The sequence below is a fragment of the Elaeis guineensis genome, chromosome 3 (assembly GCF_000442705.2).
Source record: "Elaeis guineensis isolate ETL-2024a chromosome 3, EG11, whole genome shotgun sequence".
Lineage (NCBI taxonomy): Eukaryota > Viridiplantae > Streptophyta > Magnoliopsida > Arecales > Arecaceae > Elaeis > Elaeis guineensis.
In genome coordinates this window covers 105,526,543-105,541,995 of record NC_025995.2, presented here as the reverse complement: position 1 = coordinate 105,541,995, position 15,453 = coordinate 105,526,543, and the positions used below count along the sequence as shown (strand labels likewise).

Genomic DNA, 15,453 nt, shown 5'->3' with positions numbered 1-15,453 from the left:
TATTTGATAGTAAATGGCTATTGTTTTAAATTACATAAAGTTTTAGACGTATAATATCGTTTTATTTACTCTAATTCAAATAATGTATATTACATTGATTCCAGGTCATACGCGTTCCACATCTTAATGGCATGGGATTGTCGAAACGTAGGACCAATTAAAACCACCATAGAGCTTTATCTGACTTCATTAACTAGGCGACATATTTACGGAGATCATGCTGGATTAGGCAGTAGCAATGAACTAATATTTGGAAAAAATTTGGAGTATATTTATGTACCGAATGAGGTAGAGTATGGCTGATGTTTTAATTAATTTAAGAAATGTTTGAAAAAGTTTGTTATTGACTCCTTGAAAATCTTGATATTGCAAGATTTATGGCTTCTGATTTTTCCAACTACCCGATTTCTCTTAAATATTCTCTTCAGAAAAGGATCTCAATTTATAATAAAAGAAGTCAGACTGCATGCAATAAGGTATAAGATGTCAAACATTTTACTTACGACCGTCTAGAATCTTAAATTGATTGCAGACTTTTTCTGATCAACTTACATGCTTCTTCTTCTATTTCCTATTTCTAGAGAGAAAAAAGAACAGGCTGGATCTTAATACTTAAGAATGCTTTATTTAAAATTCAAATTCCTTGACCGTTAAACCGAGGGATATGATCAGTTGGACAAGCATAATTGACTTCAATTCCATCAAAGGTAAGCCTGCATACCATTTTTTTTTTTTCCTACTATCTTTATAACAGTTTGACAGTATGATTGGACCACATTTTGCATCGTAGTCTTCATTATAGATGTTTATTTCCATGAAACTTAAAAACCCATTCTGACCATTTGACCATTTTGCAAGTGGAACGGTAGTAGAGATGGAAAGTGGAGGTGGTGATTAATGCGCACATTAAATACATCCATTAAATAATTTAAATTACTAAAAAACTTACTTTTAATTTAAGCATATAATATGTTCGTCGGTTTCAGCCAGCCCACTGTAATTTCGGCGTAGTGGTGTTGAGGGGTTTTTCTTTTTCTTTTTTTTTTTTTTGGTAAGAGATAGAGGTGTTTCGGCGTAGTGGTGAGCCATGTTACGCCTTTTTCGCATTAGACAATTCAATTTTAGCATCTTTCCCTTTTTTTTTTTTTTTTTTGGTATAAAGCATCTTTCCTTTGTTCGTGAGAGTTTTAGCTTCTTCAGAAGTCACAATTTGTATTTCTTTACACTTCCCAACGGTGGCAAGTAATTTCAATGCTCATATCTAATTTCCTTTGTTTGGTTCACCCCCTCAGTAAAATAAATCCATAAATTAAAATTGTAAATATCTCTAAAGTTAGAAATAGATGAATGAAGGATAGCTGCAACTATTCACAACTATAGCTCCACGCGTTCATTTGCTTTGCTTCTTGAATGCATCGATAATGATTAGAATATTTTCTTCGGACCGTGAATCTGAGTTGCCAAATAATCCTTTTGATCAAACAGCCCAGTGGCGAGCAATATGGCATCCATACATACAACTCATATATGATGTATCATGTGTTATCTTTCGTGATTCTACAACGATAGATCAAGTTGATATTACAATTTTTTCACTTCTTGTTTCATAAATCTATTTCTAAAATCTAACATACAACTATGGTGAGTAAACAATAATTGTCAATTGCCATTTTCAAAAAGTTGTCATTTTGATTAAATATTATAATCATAAATAATAAATATAAAATTTGCTTCATACTTACAATATTGAATAACTCTTATGACAAATAAGTAGCTTATTAAGATATATATAGATATATATATATATATATATATATTATGACTGGTTAAAATGCAAGGGAAAATGCATGTGGCTGTTATAAATTTTGAATATAGGATGATTTGATTAAATTATAAGATAAAAAATAAATTTAGTATTAAGTATAAAAAAAATTATTTGAGCAAAGGATCAAGGGTGATTTAATTGAAGAATTTTTAGATAGAATTTAGTTTTATTGGAGGAGAAAGAAATCGATAACGATCATTGTATAGAAAAATTGGCAAGAAATCTAGATGATAACAACAAGAACAGAAAGAATATTACAAAATTAAAATTGAAAATACTGTTCAATGTTAAAACTAGAAATTATGAGTTTTAAAGGTTTATTTTACACAGTCAATAAAATTATATTGAATTTCTTATTGAACTCATGGATTAGATCATCTATTTAACCATAGCTTATATCAACTAAAGATCTCTCCATACAAATCATGTGAAAAAATAAAAAATAAAAATAAACTTCATTATGTATTTTTCTTTTGCTGACCAACGAATCCATAAGCTAGGATTTGGGCATATCTTTAAAACATATAGGCAAGTGGGCCACAGCCCTGATTCTCATGAGATATTTCCATAAAAACATGGAAATAAACTCTTAAGTTGTATAATTTTAAAAATAACTTATTTAGATGAGGGCCAAGATGATTGCGTGCGCACAGCAACCAACACATTGGATTTTCTGCAAATTGATAAGGTCTTATACATGGACCGTGCATCAAAAGATGGTTTGGCCACGATTGTGACTTGGAACTGAGATGCATACGGCCCATCCCCCACCCACCCCTCCCCGGATACAGTGATTGTTGCGGTCAATTTCTTAGAGCATCCGTAATGGATAAAAAATATTTATAAAATAAAAATTATATCGATCGAAATTATATTTGATAAAAATTTTTTAATATTTAAATTAATAAAAAATAATAAACAGCAAATGAAAAATATTTGAATTGATAGAATTTTAGCCTATAATAATTTTTTCCAATACTATTCAATTATCTTTCTTTTATAAATGATTTAGATGTAACCGTTGAGCACATGATCCCATTTTTTATGATACTAAATTATCGGATCATAATCGTGGAGTTAATGAACTGTTTATGCCCACTAATGACTATGACACAAAGTCGATAACCATTTATAACGGTTAGATATGTAGGTTCTGCACATTCCAACTTTATGTGATCGTGGGAAGATAAGCCGACTATATGTCGGTAATAGTAGTAGGTTGGGAGTTGTGGAGGTCTGAATGAATATTGGACGGTGACTCTGATATATCGAAAGTCATCAGTCGGATATTAACAGAGCCGTCATAGTTGTCTGTTGTTGGTTGATAATAGTAAACTGTTGGTCGATCAATTGATTGTTAGTCAGAGTATTGTGTTCATAAGACCGATGTAGAGTCAGAGTTGGGGGTCGATTGAATTGTCCCAACTGTTGCCCTCCACTCTCAAGTTCAAGGTGGCTTGACATATATATTGTCACGTGGTCAGTCACGTTGGACGAATGGGAGTTGTCATATCACGTGCCGCTTCGAGCCCTGATTCGGCTGCTGGTCTTTATGATTTTTGAAATACAAGATATCTCCAGCTATTTTGTTGTTTCGATAGCTGCAAATTCATCATTGGACTGTCGTTTCAGTAAGATAATTCGATACTTAGGATATTCGAACGATTTGACTCTGACTAGTAGATCTTGACTACATGTCCAAACATCATTAGATCGGAGCTATTCACGCGGATAATGATGAGGTTGCATGATCTAGGAGCAGGTGCGTTGAACCGTCCGACCAATGATCGATCTTGATATCGCCACGTATCGACATCAGGAGGAATCTTGATTCGATCGATTTCATTCGGACCGTTGAGGGGTCCTATATATATGAAGTCGCTTTCATCCAGACTTTACTTTGTATTTATCGCCATCCACTGCAACAGAAGGTTCTGATGGAAGGTTGCCCCAATATTAGGAGCTCCAAGGTCTTTTCTCACTCCATCCTTGGTTTCAGGTCGAGTCCTTCTTTCTCTTTAGGTTTCTTTTTTCTCTCTTTAGGGTTTTCTTTTTCTCTTCTTAGTTCTCCATTTTTCATGGCTAGTAAAAAAGCTTCTTCTTTTCGGGATAGTCAGTCGGAAAATCCAACCGATGACTCTCCTTCGAGTCCGAAAACAGAAGCTTCTTCCTTATCCAGATCCAATATTGAACGGCTTCGAAAACAGTACCGTATCCTAGAGCAGTATCAGCTTTCTACTCCTGATTCGGATGGTCAGGTGAATTCTCCTCCTTCGGATCAAGTCACAATTTATGTCGAGGACCTTCGGGTTGGTCTTCGATTCTTGATTCCAGAGTTTATCCAGAATCTTCTCGATTATTATGGCCTCTGTCCTGCTTAGCTAGCCTCGAATCCCATCCGGCTGATCATCAGCTTTGTCCTGTTGTGTTAGTTTATACCGACTGTTTTTCGTCCTTCCCTATTCTGGTCTTTCTTTGTCCTTTGTCCTCATCCGAAGGCCAAGGATTGGTAGTTCTTTAACCCGAGAAAAGGTCTTTCCTTTATCACCAGTCTTCTATCGTCCATTCATGACTGGAAGAACCAATTTTTCTTTATTTCTTCTTCTTCTCCCTGGGGCTTTCCTTCGTGCTGGGGTGATCTAAGGACTGGCCCCAATGAGAACTGTTGGGTGGAGGCCGATGATCGGAAAGATTTTCTCCAACTGAAAGATATGGCAGTTCCACCACAGTGAGAGCTGAGGATTAAACAAGCTCTCTATGATGCCAGGCTTAGTTCGGTCACTTCTTTAGGTATAACATAATCAGTTACTTTATCTTTCTTATCTTTTTTTGAATTTTATACTGATCTCTTTATTTTGATTGCAGCTATGCAACCAAGAGCATGAGTGTCGGCTGCTGATATCCGCTCACATGCTGCCAAGAAGAAGGCAGCAATTGAAGCTGGACGCTCTCGACCATCGAAGAAGGGTTGAATTTCTACTCCATCGGCATTGGCGAGGGAATCCGACATTCCGTCAGAGATGATTTTCAAGCCAGTCTTGGCGTTGTCGGCCCGACAATGCTTCCTTAGACGTCGTTTGCTGAAAATAAGATGGTAGGAGAGGACGGGGCTGCAGCAACCATCAGTGGCTCCATTAGCATAGGTTCGAATAGGGGCAGGAGTCACGGCCGAATCTGAGCAGTCTGCGGCTGCGCCAGCCATTTCTCCAGCAGAATGTTCTCGAGCACAGTCGAGCTCCAACTTTCCATCGTTCTCAAGCACTGGACTGCCAATCGAAGATCGAGGGAAGGCACCAGCGACTTCAGCCGATAATCGATCGTCTGCAGGCCTTCAAACTCTTTTCGACATTCGAATCTCTGAGGGTGAGTCAGCCTTGGCCAATTCGACATTGGCCAAGCAGCTCATTTAAGCTATTTTTTTTCTGACTGATCAGGAGAATAAGAAGAATCGGACTGTTGTTGAAATATTTTCTTCCTTTTACCCGATGATACTAGGGGTAAATTTTCCGACATCTTTTTTTTTGATCTGATCTGACTTGATTTATCTTCTTCTTTTAGTGGGCACATGACATGCACATTCTAGAGAGCAGCTGCCGGAAGACTGCCAACTTTCGTCGACCATGGATGGATAAGGTGGCGACCGTCACCACCAAAAAGAATACTACCGTCGAACATCTCCAGGTGGCAACTGAACGGGAGAAGAAACTTCAAGAGCAGATCTCCCGAATGACGGTCGACCTATAATCCTCCAGAGCCGAACTTGAGTCGACTCGTCAGAACATCTCATCCCTCGAGTCTCGGATTAGGAGCAAGAAGCATTCTATCCACTGGCTCCGATGAGAGAGGGATGGTTACATTAAAGAATTGGAAGCAGAGCGCAGAAGGCATCGAGCCACCCTAGAAAGGCTGGCACTGATCGATGCTGAGTCGGCCTTTGCAAGAGCTGAAGTAGAGTCTGTAAGGGAAGCCTTGAACCAAGCCATCGAGAACTTTAAGAATTCTGAAGAATTCAAAGAAGAAATTTTCAAAGGCGGATATGCATCCTACTGCGTCGGGTATGAGGACGGTCGAGATGCGATCGAAAAATTATATCCAGACTTGAACTTGAGTAGCATCATTGCTCTTAGTTTGGGAGATGAAGCTGCTGAAAAAGGTGCTGCATCGATCGAAGACGATGCACTGACTGCCCCAGAAGCTGTTCCAGTCGTCGATGCTTTGTCGGAGCAAAGAGATGAAGACAACAACCGGTGATCGGTGTAGTATTTTTATTTTTCTTTTTATAATTGGAAAAATTTTGTATTTAGACTTTAGTTTAATTTTTGTAACTTCCTTTTCAATAAATGAAAGAACTTTTTCAAGTGCAAACTCTTTCTTCTTTTCTATGTACTTGCAATATCGTAGAATCATAGTTTAATTATCAAATATCGATTGGCAAGTCGAATGTTCGATAGTAATTATAGAATTATTCGATAGTCGAATATCAATTGACATACTTTACCTTTTAGGTATTAGGATAAACGATGATAAGCCGAATATCCTTCGACTAACAGTAGTCAAGTCAATATGTCTAATTATTTGATAAACGGTGGCAAGTCGAATATCCTTCGACTGACCGTAGTCAAATCGGTATAGTTTCAATTCGATCTGCATCATATTGGCATAGTATTCCACTTAGTTAATGCTAAATCGACGTAAATGATCGTTCAATTAGAGTCAATTTTTGCAGTGAAAAGCTGAGATATAGTCGGTACTGAGATATAGTCGGTATATCGATTTTTACAGTAAAAATCAAGATATAATTGATGTATCGATGTTTATAATGAAAAATCAAAATATAGTCTATTGAAATTGACCGTCCATTTATCGATCTAATATCACTTTGTAGTTGGCCGAAACTTTTATAATTATGAAATTCAATGTTTCATTCTGAGCATTGTATATATGAACAACTTTATTGATAATACATCTTTAAGTTGTCAGTATTTCACGTTCGAAGAATAGCTATTCTCTCAAGGGTTTTCAGTCGATATGCGTCCGGTCTAAGTGTCTTAATTATTCTGTAGGGTCTTTTTCAATTTGAAGATAACTTTCTTTGGTCTAAAGACTTTGAGACTTTTGCCTTTCTTAGGACCAGATCTCCTGGACGGAAGACCTTCGATTTAACTTTTGAATTATAATATCAGACTACTCTTTGTCGATATACTGTCATCCAAACTTGAGCTTATTGTCGGACTTCTAAAAGTAGGTCTAGATCAGCTCTCCGATATTCTGAATTACTCGGTTCATTGTATTATTCCACCCTTGCTGATGGTAATCCAATCTAAAGTGGGATCATCGCTTCTGTTCCATAAGTCAGATTGAATAGCGATTCTCCCATTGGTATACGAGGAGTTGTTCGGTATGTCCATAGGATCGAAATTGAACATCTATAAAAGGGAGCTAATTGAATAGTATTGATAATGGCAATTTTGGACTGAAACTCTTTCAATTTAAATATTCTTCATCTATTGTTCATCACTCTCCACTGACTTAAGCATCGAAATATCTCCGTCGGACACAATTTTGATCAGTGTGGACTTCATTTTACAGGTGTTCTTTACCAGCGATGGTCGCTAAAGGAGATTGGTCGCAATAGTGATCTTATTGATCAGTTGTGCGGATCTCACTGCATATACATTTTATGGGAGATGAACTCGTTGGCTGACTGGATGGTTATATTTATTGCGAATCATTCAGAGCTGTTGTTTTAGATTGGTGTTGATAAAATTTTCGATCATTCAAAGATATTTTATTATTTAATTTTTTTGAATGTATTCATATAAGAAATAAGTGAATGATCCATTCTAATAATAAAAAAAAATATATATATTGATCATTATAAAATAAAAATTTTAAAGGAACTTATTTGGGAGTGTTGCTAAGAAGTTTGAACAGTTAGGTGGTTAAATGGTATATATAACCCTAGCATATTGTAAGCCTTCGCTCGTAGGTCAGGGATAAGTTTTCGTAACAAATCAATCAATCGTCAATGAAATATAAAAAAATAATATGAGATATTATATATAAAAATTGATGAGATATATGATAATTGATGAAATATAAAATTTTTTATTAATTTATTATAAATTTAATATGATATTAGTGTTACAACGAATATGTATTCGTAGATGAAAGATCTGATTGATTGGTTGAATAGATTAGGGTTGCGATCCATTGATGACGTACTACCAAATAGCAAAGCAACAAACATGCCTGTCCCACGCCCGTAATGATCCGATTAACTCAATAATTTTTTAATCTAATTGCCAATTATTATTCAAAATTATGGAAAGGCCAATTTACAGTACCGCCAACGACGTTGTACAATGAAAAAAGAATCATGAAAGTACGGCGAATAATTAAAGGTCACAAAGAAGATGCAGGTAACCTGGCTTAGGGGCCGAACATTTACAATGGAAAGCAGAAGCTCATAATTAATAAATAGAAAAGTGTGATGCCATTATTCTTCGAGACTGTGCCAAAGATGATGTACTGGACGTGCACGCGAAATAATGCACTCAGATCTGTATGAGCCGATCGACATTCGACGCGTGGATTTGTGTTGGGGCCCTACAGCAACGAATGGCAGGAATTTTTTTTGGGGCCGACACCACCGACTCCCACCCGCCGTGGTCGGTGGTCACCGTCACAAAGTCTGTCTGTTTTCCTTTGTCAATTTTATTACGTAGGTTGCGTTAGTTTAAGGAGACCTTGACCGGACGTCCTCGAGGCCCACGGTGTTTTCTGGTGAGTTCTAGTGCGGGGCCCACCGGTCGAGTGGCGTCTTGTATCGGCGTCATCGTGACAGCGTCCGCCGCTCATCAGGCGCAACGCGCCGGGTTCACTGTTCGTTGTCGATTTCGTTCCTCGTGGAGAGTCTCTGGCGACTCTCGCCGGCGAGCCACCGAATGCAGTTGAAGCTTGGCTGTGTGTGCTCATACAGCAAACAGCAAACGGAATTTTTGTGAGGATGGTTTGCTCCGCGTGAACCTTGACGCGGACAGCTGTCCTGCCTGATCACGTGAGAACGGCACGTGGTAGGTGGTGAAAGCAACGAAAATGTCGCAGTCGGCAAAGGGCTCCCTCGAAAGCTTGCTCAAGTATTCTACCAAAAAAAAAAAAGCTTGCTCGGATAGTTTTCTGCAGAATAATTCCTAGTTCCTTCTAAATTTGTAGGAAAAAATTGTTTGAAAAAATCTTTTTTTTTTAAAAATTTTCGTCCTGTCATTAATCAGCTATACTGGAAGAAATCTATCTTAAAAATGGATATGCGGAATATGAAGAACATTTTGAGGGAAAATACAACGTCAGATTAGAATTAGAAAAAAAAATCATATATTATTTAATTTTAGATATTAGGGTGGGAGAAAGGCTCGAGCGATAGGAGAGGGTTAGAGTGACACTACAATCTAAAACACTGGTATATAACCTTCAAGTCACGTCAACAACTTCAACGATAGCCACCCTTTAATAACATTAGGATTTGAACGATAATCCCAATTCGACAAAACTCGAACCATTCAATATTCAATAAACATGTTAGTTGGGTTAGGTTCAAAATTTGAATCCAATTTAAATTTTTAAACAAATCTAAATCATGTACTTTTTAATCCATCCTAATCTATTTCCATTCGTATATCATCCATGTCTAAATAAGGCCGAAAAAAGAGGTCCAGCCCAATGCACACGTAATCTGGCCCAATCTGAAAAACAAGTCCAATCATATAAACTTTCTCCTTCTTCATTCTCAATATATTTTCTAATTCATAGAAATAACCTTAATTTACACTATTTCTAATTTTCCATCTCAACGACCACATCTCTTATCTATTTTTATTTAATTATTATTTAGGCATTCAATTTTGTTGTTTATTTTGATGAATTTTTTATTTCGAATTAAAATCTTTGGAACAAAAATTCAAATTTAAATAGGCTCTTTTCAATTTTTTATTTTAAAATAATTTTATAATTAATTACCATTTATTATAATTTAGCTACGAAAGAATGGCTAGATGCTTGATTTGAATAACAAATCCGGCCGAATAAGACATTTTAGGTTTTGTTTTAAGTCATACTTAATCCTAACATCAAATTGAACAATTTGTCCGGTCTAAAATCCTCACCAGGGACTGATTCAATAATGGGTTACGTTCAGATTTAAAATTATGCTCGAAATATAAAAACGGATCAGGTCGTCACGCATGCTCTTGTCATACCGGGCCCATTTGCAACACTCATGTAAGATTCTAAGCGTAGATTTTTTTTAAAAAAAAATAAAATCTCCAGGTTACGACATTTAGCTCTTCTTACGTCAGCAATTTTCCCAAAAACAAACCCACTTGGGGTGCAAGAAGTGGTTGCTTTCTCTTTTTTACATTTCTATATTCCTTTGGGAGATTGGAAGCATTAAATTATGGGAAATTTTCAATGTCCTCCTTCCACCTCCCCCAAAGAAAGAGTGTGTGTGTGAGACGCGAAGCGACGCCATCCACTTCGGAGTTCAGACCACCCTTTCCCACCGGCACGGCAACGAAGACACCGTCAGGCGTCCGTGAGATGGAGTCCGGGAAGCGGAAGCGGGCGGCGGACGGCGTCGGCGACGACCGCCAGTCGAGATCACGGGGCGTTGAGGGCGATCGGGCGGTGACGGACGAGGAGGTGGAGGAATTTTTCGCGATCCTCCGCCGGATGCGCGACTTCTCGCGGTGCTTGGCCGTCGACATCGATGGCGGCGGGGCCGGCCGGCCTAGGGAGGTGGCGGATGGATCCATGCGGGTCGCCGCGCGGTGGAGCCCGACGTTCGCGCGGGAGGACTTCGCGGGTCCCGGCGCCGGCAACGAGGACGGTGGGAAGGGTAGCTCGGAGGCGGAGGAGGAGGCGGCGGCGGTGGAGAGGGAGACGGAGAAGTCGACCCCGCGGTGCCTCGATCTCAACGCGGAGCCGGAGCCGGAAGGTCGCGTCGTCTCGAGCCCACGCGGTGAGTCTACCGCCTCACGCTGCGCCCGTGCGCCCGCCTAACGATCCGGCTGCTCCGGGACCCAAAGTCCATGCGGTATTTCACCTATGTTTGTCTTCTTATTTTCTTGTATAATTCAGTTTGTCTTCCTAATTATTATGTAATTTTGATGAGAAACGCTTGCTCTGGGTGAGCTTGGGCTATAAATGCTTCTATTCGAAATAATAGAGATTAGGTTAGCAAGGTGAGTAAAGAGCGAAGAGAAACATAGTTTCTGTTCTATAAATACAAGCTGTTTTCTTCTGTGCCATTTGTTTATTTGTTGCAAAAAAAATAGCAGGAGATCAAATGACATGAAAGCAAACTATGTCAGGATGTGTGTGTGAATCAGTATTAAGCCATACACCAAAAAAAAAAAAAAAAAAATCAATCCGATCATGTAATTGGAAAGTTCATATAACATGGTTTCCATGTATGTTTTGGTAGTGTAACTTATGAAGCTGTACTGAATTTTCTCATGCATGCTTGCATGTTACTCGATGATCGAATCCCATTGCAAGTATTGTTCTCCTACATGCATGACTTCTGTGCTTGCACGGTTGGTCAAAAGTTTCAGATTGATATTTAAAGAAGCGCGGGGCGCTCCTGTGTGACTATAATTGGGAATACCACTATTTGCAGCAGAGTCTGTTGGGTTCTCACCCCCAGACATCAACTAGATGGTCCTCTTGCATTAAGAAATATGGTGCTATGGGCCTCTTTGGGGGACAACGTTACATCCATTTACTTGTGCATGTCAAAAAATTGCTAAACTGACATTAAACCAGATCATGAAAAATGAAAAAGAAGAATTACTCGAAAGAAAAGCAAAAATGATGAAGAAGAAAATGTGAATTGGGGGCAAGAGAATGTGATTTGCTGCCTGAGTCGCCCAATGGAACCCTGTAATTCGGAGTTTCTCAATGCCAGCCCTCATTTTTCGGCCTTACTATATTGCCTGGATGTTAGTTTAACATTGCTTTTTATTTGTTAGCGATACATGTCAATACCCGAAGAACTTATTTGGTCAAAAAATTTGTGTTAATATCACCAGTATTTGGCTGGGCGGTGCATGGTACAGTACGCATGGCATGTGAGATGTTTATTACAGGGTCCCCCCATACACTTCCCTGCACCCCCACCCCCTGGAAAAAATAAAAAGAGAATGGTTCCCCTGTGGCCCACAAATTAAAATAAAAGATTATACTATGTGATGCAATGCTAGACCTAACTTTCAGTGTTTTTATGTCGGTTTAGCGTTGATCTTGTATGTTACTCGAGCTTAGCTTTTGAGAAACCAAGTTGATGTATTCTTCTGGTCAAATTGTTTATATTAATATTTAATATCGTAGCCATAATCTGATCGTCCACTATTTTTCCTCTCTTTATGCCAGGTCTTCAGGGAAACTCGGAACTAGTGATGAGTTTTATTGTTAAGAAGATATAGGTTGTGCATGAGTTTAAAACTCTGAAATAGTCATCATCAGTCATCCTAAGGGATATTATTATCCACTCAATTTTAAAATCCAAGACCGCTGCTCCCTATTAAGTGTTACATTTATTGAGCCTTATGTCTCAAGGTGTTGCATATGTTTAGTTTGTATGGAATTATAATTCCAATCTTAAGAACACGACACTTGACACCATGCACATGCACAGTAGAGTGGACTCAATATTCTTGGGATGTAGATTGGCTAAAATTTGTCAATAAATGACGTAGGTTAATATGCAGATCTATCATACAACGTACATAAAATTTTCAAATGTTGGTTCATATCCAAAATAAAAATTGTTTAGAGAAAAAATTAACTTGTAAACAAGCAAAATAAGAGATCGTCTCTATATATATATATATTTTTTTGGTACAAAATCTGGGAAGAGGGGCGAGACCGGCGTAGCCATTCCTCTGACAAGGTCCCTTTCCACCTGGAGTCATTTCACTTTGGCACTTACTCGGGACTTGAACCTTGGCCGTGGGGGGGTGGGGAGCTCAAGCCCATTACCATTGGGGTACCACCGTGGTGGCAGGGATCGTCCCTAATTCAATAGGGGAACTCTCGACCTTCAAATTGAGAAAATGGTAGAAATAAAAAAGATGGACATGAGAACAAGGGAAAGATTATCTTTCCCCGAAGAAAACTGGGGTTAAAGGAACAAAAACAATTATATCGATTTCCCATTATTATTTTTCGCTAGATGTCCTGATTCTTTGCTGAAACCTTTTGTAAAGGCTCGATCGCAGGCCTGATGACAAAAAGATAGGCGAGAAGTTTCTTCTTGATCGCTCCTTTGAGTTGGCTTCTACGCCCTCCCCCTCTTCTCCTAACTTTTCTCTTCAATAGCGGCCCATACTTATTAATCGAGCACGACAAAGCACTTTGTTGCTAGGGAGGAACGAAGATAAATGGATTTCTGCAGAGAAAATTTAAATACTCCATCCAAAATCTCACCGAACCTGAAATGAGCTATGCTGGGGAGGTCTTTATACGAAGCTGCAAGGGTGACGAAGAAGATGGATTGACTGGTCTGTATACATCGTGCGTGACATTTCTGCTACATTTGGAATATAATTTGTTACATCCGATTACATCTTGCACAGCAACATGGCGAGTGTCAAAAGAATATACCCAAAAAAGGTCAGAGCACCTAGGCAACATGATAAGATAGACGTTACGATTACACGACAAGCATATCTAAAGTTCAGAACAGGGAATCCACTTGTGTGCATCTGCCACATCCATGACCGGAAAAAGAAATGGGGTCGTAGAAATTTTGGATTTGCCTTCTTTTATTGGATTGCTGGAAAGTATATCAGATATTGGTTGGATCACCCAATACTCATCGGTCCATATCTATCTCGGTTCGGATCAGATGCGGATCGAATCTATTTAGATGGATAAGAAGAGTCAGAACAGATAAAAAAATCACCATATAAATATTATAAAATAAATATATTTTGAAGTAAAAAATTTAAATTAAGATATCGTATCGGCTCGAATTTGGGATGGGACATATTATTACTGTATCCGATCCGAATTTCAAAATGAATTTGGATCAAAATACCCGATAAATCAGCTAAAATTATTATCTCTATCTTTTAGTACTAATTATATTTTTTGATTAAAAATATTTGAAAAGTAAAATAAAATTCCATGCACACCAGTGGACAATGCAGGGTACATGGTTCCTTCCAATTTCAAAAATTTGTTGATCTTTTTTTTCCCCTGCAATTAGCCCAAATGCTTAAATTTCTTAAAACAATTTATTTTCCAAGACTTTTTTTTTTTTTTACAAGCAACCGAACAAACCCTAGTGTCTTTCATACGGGCACGGTACTCCCTTTACACGAAGGCAATCAAGTTGCTTATGGTTTGGATGCTTTGAGCTTAGAATCTTCTTCTACTGTTAATAACCTGTTTGTCTGCCCATTCTCTTCAGCATGGTCTCCACCCTCAGGTAAACCCCAAGGAAAAAGAAATTTTGCACTAAAAATCCACTTTATTTTTACTTCTACAAGTTCCGTACCACGTTTGTTGATTTACTTTATTGAAAAGTTGGACAGCTTTATTATTTCATCATGTGATACCTTAAATGAATGCACAGTAACTGCACATGGAACAAGCATCAATGTGTATAAATATATGCTTTCCTAGTTTTCATGTGAGTTTGGATATAAATAAAAAGAAATCTTTTTTTTTTGGATAAAATGTTTTTTATTAGAAATAAAAATAGCGAATTTTCTTACAAATTTTGATGATTGGTGCACGGGAACGGCAAACCATTCGGCTTGCAACTTCCCATTAAACTACCTCCTATGTATTGCACGGATTCGTGTGATTTACACTAATCAAACTCGTAGATGATTGATCTTTATGCCGTGCCGGCTATCAAGATCAGAAGATGGCACTGATACTAAATGTCTGACACGTTACCTTCCAGTTTCGGCCCCTAGACATTTTGGATTTTAGCCAATTCAAGGCCATCAACAGTCCTACCTCAGAGTCTGGGGCCCATAATTAAACTGTAACCTTGTGACTGCAGCTTTCAAGCGAGTGGACTCCAAAACGGTTCCAGGTTGCATCTTTCGCACGAATAAATGATTGATCTTTTTTTGTGACATGAATTATTTGATATATTTTATGTAACTTTCAAAGCACGATATCTATTTTGTGATTCATCCAAGAGAGAGGTTTGAGGATTTTGAAATCCCGTGCAAAACACCATCCAGTTCTGATGTCATGAATCATTCTTTTGCGCGAAGGATACCACCCGAACCTGTCTCCAGCCTCAAAAGTGTCTCTTGAGGCAAACTTTTCGAGGCGGCTGCGTTCAGAAGCTTCTACTGGAAAAAAGGTTCAGCTAAAATGAAACTGGCGTGTCATGGTAGAGCACTTTGTCCCTCGTCCAATGACAAGTGTATCACAAGATAAAGCAATGAGATGCGAAGCATGTTAGCTAGAAGGCAACGGTGGAGAAAAATGTTCTCAGTGGTCACAACCTTCAAGGAGAATCCAACGCTTCAAATATATATTTCTTTTCCCCACTCCAAGCCAAAGAGAAGTTGCTCGGCTTGTTTGATGGGGAAAAGGTTCCC

General features: G+C 38.3%; 1 protein-coding gene across 1 annotated transcript; it reads left to right on the top strand.

Annotated features, from left to right (window-relative positions):
• Positions 1–10,238: 10,238 nt before the first annotated feature.
• LOC105041201 (uncharacterized) lies at positions 10,239–12,391 on the top strand. Its single transcript, XM_010918064.4, has 2 exons — positions 10,239–10,916; positions 12,254–12,391. Exon 1 carries the CDS (start codon positions 10,292–10,294, stop codon positions 10,880–10,882), a length of 591 nt encoding a protein of 196 aa, XP_010916366.3. The 5' UTR covers positions 10,239–10,291; the 3' UTR covers positions 10,883–10,916; positions 12,254–12,391.
• The last annotated feature ends 3,062 nt before the right edge of the window (positions 12,392–15,453 follow it).

Bases quoted from the DNA above. Each gene is read 5' to 3' on its own strand.
- LOC105041201 (XM_010918064.4), top strand. From the start codon at position 10,292: ATGTCCTCCTTCCACCTCCCCCAAAGAAAGAGTGTGTGTGTGAGACGC.